The sequence below is a fragment of the Zonotrichia albicollis genome, chromosome 3 (genome assembly GCF_047830755.1).
Source record: "Zonotrichia albicollis isolate bZonAlb1 chromosome 3, bZonAlb1.hap1, whole genome shotgun sequence".
In the NCBI taxonomy this organism is placed as follows: Eukaryota; Metazoa; Chordata; class Aves; order Passeriformes; family Passerellidae; genus Zonotrichia; species Zonotrichia albicollis.
In genome coordinates this window covers 33,841,745-33,855,955 of record NC_133821.1, presented here as the reverse complement: position 1 = coordinate 33,855,955, position 14,211 = coordinate 33,841,745, and the positions used below count along the sequence as shown (strand labels likewise).

At 42.4% G+C, this 14,211-nt stretch overlaps 1 protein-coding gene across 3 annotated transcripts in view; it reads right to left on the bottom strand.

Moving 5' to 3' along the window:
• The window catches only part of KCNH1 (potassium voltage-gated channel subfamily H member 1), a 183,499-nt gene that overhangs the window by 143,652 nt on the left and 25,636 nt on the right, over nucleotides 1-14,211 (bottom strand). For all 3 annotated transcript variants that reach the window (XM_074537118.1, XM_074537117.1, XM_074537119.1), the window contains exons 5-6: nucleotides 9,983-10,101; nucleotides 1,323-1,715 (exon numbers count right to left, since the gene is read on the bottom strand). In XM_074537118.1, coding sequence (XP_074393219.1) covers nucleotides 1,323-1,715; nucleotides 9,983-10,101 — 512 coding nt within the window. The remainder of the gene's footprint in view (nucleotides 1-1,322; nucleotides 1,716-9,982; nucleotides 10,102-14,211) is intronic.

Below are 14,211 nucleotides of genomic sequence, written 5' to 3'. Positions count from 1 at the left end.
TAATTTTTAAAAAGAAATGGGGTTTGGTTTTGCCTATATTTCACTTGGCATAGTTTTCTTTTGATAGATAGGCTGTCCTTTGTAAATGGGCATATTTTAAATGAAGTCATAAAATTTAAATTTTACAGGCTAAAACTTAAATATCAAGCCCTGATGAGGTAGGAATGTAAATTCCTCTCCTTCTCTGGAAGTATTCAAACCCACCTGGACGTGATCCTGTGCAACCTGCCCTGGGTGAATCTGCTTTAGCAGCTGGATTGGACTAGGTGATCTCCAGAGATCCCTTCCAAGCCCAGCCACCCTGTGATTCTGTGATTCTGCATCTTACAGCTTCAGCATGTGTCACAGATAAACTCAGAGACATAACTAGCTAATGACTTTATAACATGTAACCAGAAAGCAGACTTCCAGAATCCTCTTTAAGATTTTATTAAAAATTCATTAACTCTCTGAACTACTTAGGGAGAAAACTTTAATGTATTTACCTTAGGAATATTTTCTTGGCAGACTGATCTAAAAAAACAAGCAGTTAAAAAATACCAGTTTTCTGGATTTAAGTGTCTAAATGTTAGTTCTTTTGCTAGATTGTCATCTACTCCCAGAGAAATGAAGAACTAAGGAAGAGTCTAGATTTCCAGATACCTCCCCACTCTTTCATTTAATTATGAAATCACCCAACAAGCACCTTCAATTGCTTCACCTTCCCCTAAAAATGCTGTTGCCAAACAATGCTGCACAGATCACCAGGTATCCACACAGTGCTTTCTGGTGCTGAAAGACAATTCAGTGAGTCACTGCCTGCCTCTCTGCCACAGTGTAGTAGAAGCAGCTGAGAAATGTGTATTTTACTTCCCAGGTGTTCCTGTGCAGAACTGGCATTAGCAGAACTGCCCTGATGGGTCATCAGTGAAAACAAGCACAGCCTGCCCCAGCAAACTCTCCTGACACACAGCTCAAACTACTCCTGCTAAGTCAGATGGAGCAGCTTTCCTCAGAGCTGTGTGAATTATATCTTATGGCATTATGGACAAAAACCAAAGTATAAAATTGTGGACAGCAGCACCTGTACAAAGGTGAACCTTGAACCCTGAGGGTGCAGAAAGAAGGAAAATAAACATGGAATTTTAACACCAAAAACTACAGCAGAAATTAAAGAATGGGCCTTCTGGCTAGGATTCATAAGCAAACTTCTGTGCAGGATGTGGGTGGCTACCAGAGACATATGTACAGTAATTCAATAAATTTAAAAACATCCATTTCTTCTGTCCTGCACCTCCCCCCAACCATCAAGTAATAATAAATGGAAGTGGAAATGCACTGACCTCATCAACATTCTCAAATGCATTGATGACATCATAAGGCAGGCAGGAGAGCAGGTCAATCACAAACCAGGTCTTCAGGTAATTCATGCGGATCAGCTTGGGGTCAGAGATCACCTCCCCTGCCGGCCCCACAAAGGTGGTGTGGAAATTGAGCACAATGTCAACCAGAAAAATGACATCTACAATGCTGTCCACTACTAGCCACGCCACGTTGTTCTGCTTGGTTTTAAAGGACACATTGTAAGGGACCAAAATAGCAGTGTAGAAGGTTAAAATCAGGATGATCCAGTCCCAGGTAGTCTTGAATACACAATAATGCAAAATTATATGCGGTGGAGTCTTTGGTGCCTCTTGTTTGTACTGTGGGAGGATTTCAGAACCCAGCTGCAATACCTGTAGCCAAGAGAGATTTGAGAGGAAAAAGAAAACATGCTTAATTTTTCACACTAGATTCTCAAGCTCAGTACAATAGTTCATAAAAATTCATGTCCATTAGCTCCTTTTATTACCATCAAATGGTAAGCAAGCCAAGAAAAGTATTCTGTTACACAAATCAGCATCAAACTAAGAACAGTTGTTTCTTTTAATGCCATTAATTATTTTTTGACACTAAGTCTAATGTGTGGAGTGCCCAAGACAGAGAAGAGAGAACCCCTTCAGCTATCTAGACAGACGAGACAGAAAAATGATGGGCAAGAATAGGCAGGAAGGCCAGGGCAAATAGAAGTTGATAGCAAAACCACAATTGAGAACTGAGAACCACAAAACTGGAACAACTGAGCTCCAGTCCAGCAGCAGGACCACTGGACCACAATTTTTTTCAACACTGGCTATTTAACTCTTCACTATACCCTGTCTGAAATAGTCTCATACTACAATCTGTCATCAGTGCACAGGCCTCTCTTCCTCTTCTCTGGGCTGTGCAGGTCCAAAGCCCACAGGTGTAGCTGCAGCTCTCTTCATAGAGAGCAGGCAGGCACAACTTCCCAAGGGTATTTCCTGAGAATTGCAGCAAGGAACCTCAGAGAAAGAGAAAACAATTCTTATCTCTATTCTCTGCTCCTGTTGTTTTTGGACATGTGGAATGTGTTAAGAAGATTGTTTACCTAAAGAGATTTAGTAATTAAATTCCAGTAATAGTTGTTTATATTAATTAATCAATCACTCAAAGCTGTGTCCTGGCTGTCTAGAGACAGTCACAGGTTTTTTTAGTATGTATCTTTTGTATAGCATAGTATAGTATCTCTTTAATATAATATAGTATAATATAATATAATAAAGTTTTAATAGAGCAATTATTCAACCTTCTGAATCAATAGAGTCAAATACCAATCATTCCCTGCATCAGGGGCACACTACTTTTCGATACAAGGATATCTAACATTAGCCTTAATAAAGTCATTTTGGACTTCACCTTTTCATTCAGAGAAGTTCAGTATCTTAACTACCTGATGGTGTGGAATCATAGAAAGATAGAGTCATTAAGGTTGGAAGAGACCCCTAAGATTGTTGAGTCCAACAATTAACACAGTACCGTGGTGTTCTCTAACAAACAAGTTGGAGAACTTCTCCCAAGTGCCACATCCACACACCTTTTAAACCCTTCTAGGTACAGTAATGCCACCATTCCCTGGGAAATCTGTTCCAATGCTTGACAACCCTTTCAATGAAGAAATTTTTCCTAATACCTAATCGAAATCTCCTTTTGTGCAACATGAGGCCATTTCCCCTCATCTGTCATTTGTCACCTGGAGGAAAAGACAGATCTCCCCCTCGCTACAACCTCCCTTCAGGCACTTGTGGAGAGGGGAGGGGCTGGTCCCCCCGAGCCTCTTTTTCTCCTGGCTAAACAATCCCAGCTCCTCCTCATCAGACTTGTTCTCTGCACCCTTCACTGCCTTCTTTGCCCTCCCTCAGACACGCTCCAATGCCTCAGTGTCCCTCTGGCAGTGGGGCCTCCAGACTGAGTGCAGGATTTAGGGGACCTGCCAAGGCACGCTGCTGAGTTACACTGCAGCTAGGTCTGAATTCAGAAAAGCACTTCTGCAGAAGATGATCTGCCAGCATGTGTTTTAAACCCTGCACCTCAAGCTGAGCACACGCTGACACCGAGCACTGTTTTGCATAACTGCACTCTCAATCAGTGCTGCCCATTTTATGTCTGTTCTCTCCCCAGTTCTGCCCACTGCTGAAAAAACAACATTATCATGTATGTAATTCTTGGGAACTCAGGCTTCTTTCACACACCTATGAATAAAAATGTGTTTGTTTATATGTATCTGTATTCACCCGCTATACATGAGGGTGAAACCAACATCAAGAACCTGTGTCCAAATAAAGAAAAGTTAAATTTTAAAGCAAATTTTACCCTGGATGAATTCTGAATGAAAATTGAAAGAAACATGAAGGCTTGCTTGATTGAAATGTGTTTGGTAATGCCAAACTCACAGAACCTATGAGAAGTATTTAGGAGCATGGTTCCTTTTTCACATTTATTTACACATAGTTCAGAGCAATGGGAAGCAGGAAAGGAAATTAAATGTCTGTTTTTCTCTGGGAAAAGATAAGACAACACAGCTAGAATAGAAGGATGTCTTCCTTTCATTCTCCTTATCTCAGCTTTTTTAATGTCAGTTATTTAGACGTGGATTTTATCTCCAGGCTTTTCTGAGTGCCTTTTATTTCCTTTTTTTTTCTTTTTTTTTCTTTTTTTCTTTTTTTTTTTTTTGGTGAACTGGTGAGATTTTTTTCCAACAGTTTCAGCCAAAGAGGACAAAAGAAAACGATCAGCTACACAAAGCTCTACTTGGACAAAACAGTCTCAGATGAAATTCCCTGCTGCTTTGAACCTCACATAATCACTTACTCGTGTACACAACAGGGGTCAGACACTGTCAGAGCACAGCTCCTCACACATGTGTAAATGAGAATGGGAACTGCAAGCCTGCTGACTTTGAGCCCAGTATGTTCTCCTGAAGGGAATTAACATGACCTGCTCTGACAGACCTGCATGTTACCACAGAGGCATTAAGAGTTTGAAAAGAAAACAATTTTAAAAAAATAAGAGGACTGTATTTTTGTTAGTGAGTGTCTAGAATGACAGCAAAGAGGAGAAAGGAACATTTTTCCAGCAGACCCAACTAGGACTCAGACATGTTCACTGCAGTATTACACAGTCTGCTGATGCTGACCCTCACTGATGCATGTTCTCCATACTACCAAAAATAAAAGGGAATTAAGCTGTCCTGTGCTGAGAGGAGCTGGAAGCAGCACAAGGCACAAGCAGTCTCTCTGCCCTGCAGGAGGCACTGGCCAGCCCATGCAGTGCTCAAAAGCCCCTGGTGTGATGGAAGAGGCAGAGGTTGTGTACTGAGTCCATGTGTGTACTCAGAGCATCATTCCCTTCAGGGCTTGTTTGCAGTCCCAGTCACAGATGTTGAGAGGTCTTTTCCCAACAAAAGCTCTAGTCCAAATCAATATTGCAAATATTTCCTGCCCTCCCTTTCGCACATTGCAGCTGTACTTGAATCACTTGGAGAGCAATGAGTTACTACTGGTTTTCGTGAGGTTTACTACTGGTTTACAGGTTACTACTGGTTTTCATGAGCAGCAGCTCTAACATAGGATCCTGAGCCTGAAATATGTTTCACTGGGCAAGGAGAGTCCTCTGCAACCCTCACTCACTGGAATAACTGATCAGCAAAACCAAGCACCTCTATCACACAGTATTTCATTTAGCAGGATTTCAGTTCTAGTTCTGAGATTTTATTGGTGTGGGGAGACAGCATCACCCTTCAAATGCAGCAGGAAAGCAAAATTGCTTCTTCTGCAATCACAGGCCTCCTACAGCTTTATTTTTTAGCCCCTGGTATTACATGAGTAAGTCCAATATTTTGGCAACTATTCTAATCAGCATAGGAACCTCAACCATGAAAAACTGGGGAAAAAAAATTGTTTGCTCTTGTCAGGTGGTTCTTATCTATACATACATAAGTTATACACTGAGAATTGCATAATGCACTCAGTTTTGGTCACTGCTGCTGTCTTTGTACTCCAAGAATTTGTAGAAATTTTGCATCCACAGAACTAAATTTACTGGAAAATAGACTAATGTGTACCTGCATACCCAAATAGGGGAAAAGGCAAGAACAATCCCCGTTTGGCAAAAAAGAAGGGGCTAAATTGTGGTGTTCATTGTTTTGCTGTAAATAGAAAAAAAGCCATTAAAATAAAGCCAGTGGAATTGTAAGGATGTAAAACTGAACTGAAAGCAGAAAAAACAGACTTCTAGTTCCAACTTGTAAAGACAATAAACTGCTGCTTCAGTGTTTTAAAATGTCATCACCCAATAGAAAGCACTTTCTCCTTACTTGTTTGAGATTCAAGGGCTACAGCACAGGAAAATAAAAGGATTGATGACTGATTGATCTCCTTCCCTTCCTATTTAGAAAGTAAATATACTCTAAGCTATCTATCTGAATAGCTAGTGACCTTATTAATAAGTCTTTTGAACTTCTGTTACCCCCATGGAGTCTCTGGAGAAGCCCTAGCAATGGTTGTTTAAAGAGACCAGTGGCTTTAGTTGATCTCCAGCAGAAGGATGTGCACCAGAACTGTGGGCATGAATCCTGAATGGAGGGGCAGGAGACAGGCACCAAGGAATGACACAGGGATTCCAACCACTCACCAGATCGGGAAAGCCACCTGCAGAAAGCCAGAGGTGCCTCCAGCCCTCTTTTTGGGTGGGATGGAGGTGACAAGTTCTAGCCTAGGCTCCCTCTCACTACATCACTAACACACACCTTTGTAAAACCAGCCCATCTTGCTGGCACTGCTGGAGATGATTTCACAGCCTGAGGTGAAAGAAGGCACTGCCCCAGCTCACACTATCTCTCCCAGCAAAGGCAAAAGTCTCACAGTGCCTGGCAGTGCCAGCCAGGAGCTCTCAAAGGCACCAAATTCTTCATTTCACTGAAGGAAGAGAAACACATCTACAACAAAGCTTAATCTCAGAGAACAAGCATGTGCCTTTATCATAAAGCACAACAAAAGAGCTCAGTACTGCACAGAAACCATGGAAGGAGCTCCACAGAGCTTAGTGCTAAAGACCAAGGTTTTGTTAGATCACTGCACTGGAAGCTACAAGAGCTCCATGCTCCACTTCTCACACCAAGGGCCACACCAATTTCCTCACCATCCTTCTCCACACGCACCACTCCTGGGTCATGTGGAGATTCAGAGCCCTAAACCCCACTCTCCCTGCACCCTCCAGCAAACCCAGGTCGATGCAAAGTTCCTTCTGCTCTATTCCAAGGTGCTCCTGCTGCACTTCAGCCCCTAGGGAGAGCAGAGCCAACCTGAGACAGGTCTGCTGAAGTGCTCAGCTGTGGTTACACACCCACACGAACTAACCACATTCAAACTGCTTCTAAAGCTACTTCTCCTGGAGAGGGAAAAAAACCAAACCCCAAGAGACTGATAGAAAAGTAATCATGAAGAAGGAAAATGTACACAACTATATAAACCAATATGCTGAGCTTCCTTTCATGTGCACTGGGCAATTTGATTACTACAATTTTCTGAATAATTGAAACAGCTCTGGTTTTGGAAGATTTTTCACTATTATACAGTTTTATCATGGTAAAAGAAATATTTATTTCTGAAACTTATTAATGAAAGTATAATTTCAGTTAGTTATTATTCATCAGATAATGCAGCTCTATTATCTGCATTTATTATTTGTGGTAATGATGCAAGATGCTTTAATAGCTCTCTAACACTGGAGAATTTTATTCCAAGAGCAGAAATGCCAAATTTCATCACGGGCCTTACGAGACTGTGTTCTTTTTTAAACACAGTGAATTTTTATTTAAATCCTTTTTTTTTTTTTTTTTTTTACAAAAGGGTGACTATATCCCAAGTCAGGAATCATAAATTGCATCAGATGTGGTTACAATGATTTATTTATTTTTCTGACAGTATGACTGGGGGGCAAAAAAAAAGCTAACACAAACACTCACTCATTTCCAGCTTAATCTCTCCTTTTCATGTTTTCAATTGCACCTATTTGCTTTCTCTCACTCTCCCTTCCATTTGTTTTCCCAAGCAGTGACAAAAATTGCTCCCAAACCAAGGGCTAGGTGCTAAGGCTCAATATTTTGATTGGCAGTTTTAATGGCAGTTGTAAGTTCCTGGTAAATAATGTTAAAAAAAAAACTGGCAGAAGTTCCATTCTTAAGCAGTGCTGCTAAGCACTATTATAATTTCTCTGCTTTTACTTCTCATAACTATATATATTTTTTTTTTAATTTTGACAGTCTTGTTTGTCCAGAGCTGCCTGGCAAAGGTGCAGAGCACATCAGCTAAGACCACAGGTGCAGATGACACATTTACTCATTCAGCTGTGACCAGGAAGAACCATCCCTACAATCAGCTCCTTGGTGATTAAGCAACAGAAATGCATCAGTTACTTTTACAAACTCCTATTGCAAAATGTTGTCTCACAGTTACCTAACACCTTTGTGTTAATTGCATAATTAATTTGAGTAGTTTTCATATGACTGCTATTAGAGAAGTCAAGCTAAAAAAAAAATCTGTGCCTACTGGCAAAAGTCAGAGACTGAAGCTTCACAGACACTGCTTGTATTATCCATGGCCTGTTAGTCTGTCACTAACACCTTTCTTAAACTGTTCCATAAACAATAAAAAATTGTAAGCTGTTGTGGCAGGCTCCAATACCTTGCTCTACTCAGGTTCTGGGACACAACAGCCTCCCAAGACATTCAAATATATAAGTGATAAATAACTAAGAGCAACACAAATAACACTGCAATAAATGTGGAGCCTTCTCACACAAACAAGATTGATGCGAAATGTCATAGTGGGTAGCAAAAGAAAAAGGATGAGGTTTAAAATTTCACATAGGCTACTGCAGAGATGAAGAAAAAAAATATTTGAAAATACAACAGGGAACTGTTAGAGATCCCATATTCAGTATTATCAAAAAACCTTTGCAGAATAAGAAGCCTGGCACCTCATATATCTTCAAATAAAGAAAGGTGGTCTTGTCTGTATGATCACCTGCACTTTTTCTTTTCTCTGTAGTGTAGTTCCATTGGCTTAAATGGAATTACAGCAGGAAAAAATCTACCTAACATCACAGCTGGGGCTAATGTTCTTTGTAAAATTATGACTGCAATATTCAGTCAGCAATTAAAGAAGCTCATTTCAGACACGTAAACTATACACTTGCCCTTTATTATTTGTAATGAATCAATTGGCTCTGCCAGTAAGAATACTTGCAAAGACTTGTTGAGCACATGGACTTGCAAAAAGTTTCAGTAACATGTAGTCACTGACATCCAGACTGCTGCCAAACAGAATAATCTCAGACCCTTTGTCTTACATTTTGCTGCCTACATTTTAGCATTAACTACAACTCAAGGGTAGAGATCTAAAGAGAAGAAAGGATTATTTGATATGAAGCCTTGAGTAGGATTAGGAGGAAAACTGTTCCAAATTCCAGCACACAAAAGTAATCTCAGGGTGGACATGTGCTAATCACATGGTGCTCCTGCAGTACGGTGTCCAATGGAATGTCCCCTGTGCTAGCATGATCCATGTTATTTCTCTGCTCCAACAGAAATTGGTTTCCCCTTCTTGAGTTCTTCTGTATTAAATACTGGCTAGGTAAGATCCTGTCTGCAGGAATTCTGCCATTCTACATGATAAGAAGACAGGTGACTTTTAGTTTGCATAGGAACTGACACATATACAACAGAACCAGCAGAGTGTGGTACAGCTGACTGTATGGACACCCCATGGAACCCATCAACACCCTACACCTCCAGCTGCACAGGAAGATCAAGAATTATTGCCAAATATAGCTGCTGCCATGGCATTCACAGCAGGAAGTGCCATGTGATATTGGCTGTGCTGTCATTAACACCATGTCAAACCTCTCCCCAGGCTGTTTGTACACCAGGGAGACCCTGCTGCTGGCCCAGGAGACAGAAACAGGAAACCTGGGACAGTCTCTCCCCCTCGTGGCGAAAGCCCTCAAACCCTAAGTGCTTCAAAGGGCCTTCTCTGCCTGCAGCTTATCTCAAACCTTTGAGAAGCTACTTAAATCACAAGGTTCCACTTTCCTAATCTCCCTGCAGTGCTGCTTGTGGCATCATACAACTGTTCTGTGCATAAAAGCAGTAACTTAAACACAGGTTTTAACCAGTTGGTAATGCAAGATTGGGATCCCACTGAAAAGTAACTAGACATAAATTAATACAGAGAATAACCCTGCCATAGATTCTCCAGGATTTCCTTGTGTACTAAACTTTTTTCTCACCTCAGTTTTACATAAGTAGATAGTCCAAGATCCTACTTATTAAGATCCTCAGAAGAATGGAAACTAAGCAAGAAAGGATTATTTTAATAACACCTTTCTAAGACTTTGCTAAGATATGGAACACAATAGTGCAATCAGGTTACATGAAGTCTTTGGGACACCTGCTTCCATTCTGCTGTCACAGGACACATTTCACAGCATACGAACCAGATTCCCAGGGCAGGGAGGACTGACAGTTCTTGGCTCACGCAGAGATGACATACACACAAAGGCTAAAAACATTTCTTTATAGCCTCCTGGGGAAAGCAAAAATTACCTCAGCAAGTCTTGAGTGCTTGTGAACGTTCTCTCCTTTCTGCACGCTGGGAGCAAGCTGCTGCAGCACCCCTCGGCTGCTCGTGAGGGCACGCGTCAAGCGGGCAAACTTCCCCCAACCTTGAGAAAACATGCAAGATTAGACACACATTACCAAAAAAAGCTGCAAGTGTACCTCATAAAACCTCTTCTATGACTAAAGGGAGAAAAAGTTGTTAAAACAGAGCAATCTGCTTTAATACTGACCAGAAGGGAGTATAATTTAACCAAGCAGCAGATAAAAGCAAGTCAGGGAATAGGTGTCAGCGTGGTACAGTAATAAAAACCATGACTGCTGTGACTTTGTATTCAATGACTCTACAAAAGTACTGCCACATGAACTGCATATTTTGCAAGGATAAATGTCCACTATAGAATAATCTCATATTAAATCTAATGATCAGATTTGGATCTCACAGCACTGCAGAAGACACTTCAGACTAATCAAGATGTAAGGCTAGAGTCATGCACAATGAAAATTACAGTTGTCTGTAACAGAAGTGAATCTAGCCTCAGATGCATCAAGCATAGATCTGGAATAAGCAGAGAAATATACATAAGATAATAAAAAGCGGAGCAGAAAAGCAAAACAAAACCATTAATTTTACTTTCTCTAAACAAAAGGGGGAATATACTAATAGATTTTCTCAAACACGAATTAAACATTTAGCAGCTTCTGGCAGAGAAGTCATATGCTGAATTTTAATTCAGAATATTTTTTACAGTGATTTCAAATATCCCTGAAAATAGAAGACTTTCAATGACAGTCACAAGAGCTAGCTACAACTATAATCTTTATGAGCAGTACTTTGCCATGACATGTAGGCAGAGTATACATCTGGATATTATTGGTATACTGAAAGGAAGAAACAGTGTGTTTAGTCCCAGCCTTGAAAAAATGCTAGCACCACCTGGGAGCTCTTGAGCTCCTACCCCTCATCACCAACTACAACTAAGGATGCTCAGCACTTTGAAGCTTCAGTTTATAATGAGAACCTGGTTCTGGAACACATTGCCTACACAGCTTTCTTGTAGACCTCTTTTAGGTACTGGAAGGTGCTATGAGGCATCCTTGGAGTCTTCTCCTCTCTGGGCTGAGCACACCCAGCTCTCCCAGTCTGTCTGCACAGCAGAGGTGCTCCAGCCCTCTGAGCATCTTTGTGACCCTCCTCTGAACTCACTCCACAGGTCCTCCTTACACTGGGGGCTCAGAGCTGAGGGCAGTACTCCATGTGGGGTCACAGAGGATTGGAGTAGGGTATTGGAATTAAATACCAATATAGCCAGATGGAACGTGCCTGGGCTCGTCTGGCCCTTGCTGCTTGACCATGGGCAGCAGCTGTGATGGTTTCACCCCAGAGACACCTTCGGCTGGCTGGATGCTGCAGCTGGGCACTTGGGACAGGTCCAGGCATGCAGGAGCTCAGGTTTACCCCTGGCAGAGAGGCTTCAAGGCGAGATGAAGAAAAGGAGCCAGTTCTGTTGGAGGGTTTTGATCCAGAGCTTTATTCCTGGCCCACAGGCCTCTGAATGCAGCAACAGCTCCAACAGAACTCCCAAACCACATGGTTGCTGTGTCTTTTAACCCCAGGGAGAGGGGAGGGAAGGGGTAGGGATCCCATCAAACAGGTAAGGGAGGGGAAGTCTCAGGGGACAAATGACACCTGGATGGCCCAATGTCCCCAGGGCCGAGAGGCATCTTTTGAACTTTGCCAATCACACAACTACGCCCTTCTGGAATGTCAAGATTGACAGACAGCACTCAGCACGGGGCAAGAGAGGGGAAGGGAGAGGTGACTGGCACACCTGAGGAAGGAACCAGGATAACCGAGACAGGCTATGACATCACACCGCAACAGTAGGGCCGAAGAATCATTTTCCCAGACTGCTGGCCACGCTGCCTTTGATACACCCCAGGATACAGCTGGCTTCATGAGCTTCAAGTGCACCTGGCCGAGTCACAGCCAGCCTCTCCCCGGCGCAGGGGCAGGGCTCGGCAGGTGCCGGGCCCGAGGAGGCCGGAGGGGGACGCGCTCCAAGGGGGCAGCGGCCATCGCCCCTCAGCGGAGCGGAGGGAGCGGCGGGCCGGGCCTCTGGGGCCCGTAGAGAGCACAGCGGGCCGGGGCTGGAGCGGGCCGGGGCTGGAGCTGGCCGTGGTGCTGGAGCCAAACGAGCGGGGCTCGCTCGCACAGGGCAGCCCCGAGGGAAACAGAACAGAGCACAGCGTTCCAGCTTCACCCAGGAACTCGAAACCGGCCTCCCCTACCACGCACAAAATGTTTCTAATGCCAGATAACATAGACAGCTCCTTTTAGTAACTCGAACCGGATTGATGGGGAGGGAATTATCCTGGAAGATGTGAAATTTGGTTCAAAACCTGAGGACAAACTTTCAGCGTGCATTTTCTTCCAAACATTGTTCTAAGATTTGGGCTATCTGAAGATGCACAGAGGGAAGATCAAAAGGAAGCACCTCACTTGAGCTTTGTTGCACAAAAGCACTGCCAGACAACTCCGTGCTATGATTTGTGGCTGTGAATGCTGAGCACCTTTGGGTGTCCCCCCCTCTTCCCAGGAGCCATCTCCTTCTGAAAGGCAGAGCTTAACCCATCCCTCTCTCCTCAGCATCCCCTGCAAACATCTCCTCTGCCCTCCATGAACACTTGTGAGTGCCTAAATGGCCCACAAAAGAACTGTTTCCACAAACTCTAGATCTCCCCTTCTACTCCAAGCTCTGATCTGAAAGCAGTATAACTGTTCTAGGCAAGAGATTGTGTCTCTTTTCAGCTTGGCTTTTCAAAGCAGTGTGGACACAAACTGGGAATACATACCCTAATTCTCTCCACACATAGGGTACCACACCTGAGGGCCCAGCTAGGAGATGCTCCCACCACGGTGCCATGGTATGCCTAAAACCAGGCACCAAATCCATGTGCAACGTGTAAGAATTTCATCTTGAGAACACAACACCCTCCTTCTTTTGGAGTTCTGGTTTTTGTGAAAGAGAAAGATAAAAATGTGCCAACTCCAACATACAGTTAGACCTGCAGATTGTGGCACACGAAAAAGAAAATAAAAATTAAACAGAATGCCAGTACTAAACCTTTTGAATCATAACATCTCCAGTAATGAAAAGACAACAGCAGATCAGCTATCTATCCAACAAAGAGAGATCAAGTAATGGACTTAAGCCATAGGACTGAACTCAAACACTAAATTTAAAGGGTCATGGAGCTTTCCAAGATGAGGAACTAAGCTTCAAAATGTTGTAAGAACATATTGGTGTCTGTCCTGCTAAAGCAGAGGGACCAGATTATATGGATTAGGAGTTCTCTTTCAACACAAGCAGTTGGTATAGCCCTACATCCATTGTTTTCCTCTAGAAACAGAGAAAATACAAATTAAATTTAAAATCTAGTGATCCTAGGTGGTTCTAATACAGGCATATATAATCCTTAAACAAGATAAGCTCACATAGAAGAGAAGACAGCTTGCAATTCAGGAACCAAACATAAAGCTGGCTACCACCCCATGGTGGTGCTTGTCTGTGCCCCGTCTTCGATTTTAACCGATTTTTATCATTGTTTGGTCTCTTTTCAGTTCTGCAGAAAATACCATGCACAGACAAAGCAATGATGACATTAAAACATTTACAGTTCAAAAGAATGGAAAGCCTTCAAGATTAACAGCACTGATTTTAGCACTCCTGCATTCCACACTGTTCTTTCAGTTTTCCACCATTTATTCGCAAAAAGGTGAACAGAAAATGCTGCTGATAACACTCAAGACAAGATGATTACAAAAGCTGTCCCCTGAGATTTGTTTCATGGGGAAATATGGCATTGAAATATACTTTTGTGCTGTGGCATCAAAACTTTTCTTCCTTAAAGCATGGATTTCGTTTAACAATGGCCTTAAGTTGAATTTTCTGTATTTTTCAGTAAGTTGATACTCAAGCACAAAGCACTTATTATTTATTTGTAGGTAGCTATTTGTTTCCCACCACTCTTCTCAATTCATTCCTGATAACTCCAGAATTCAAACACTGGGAACTGTGGCAGTTACAGAACCCTTGTTACCATGCTGCTGATCCATGACTTACACAATTCCTAGAGTCAGAACAAGAAGCCATTGTCTGCTAGAGAACAAGCTTTTTTGTCCACAGCCCTGTTGCTCAGACAACTGTGTAAAT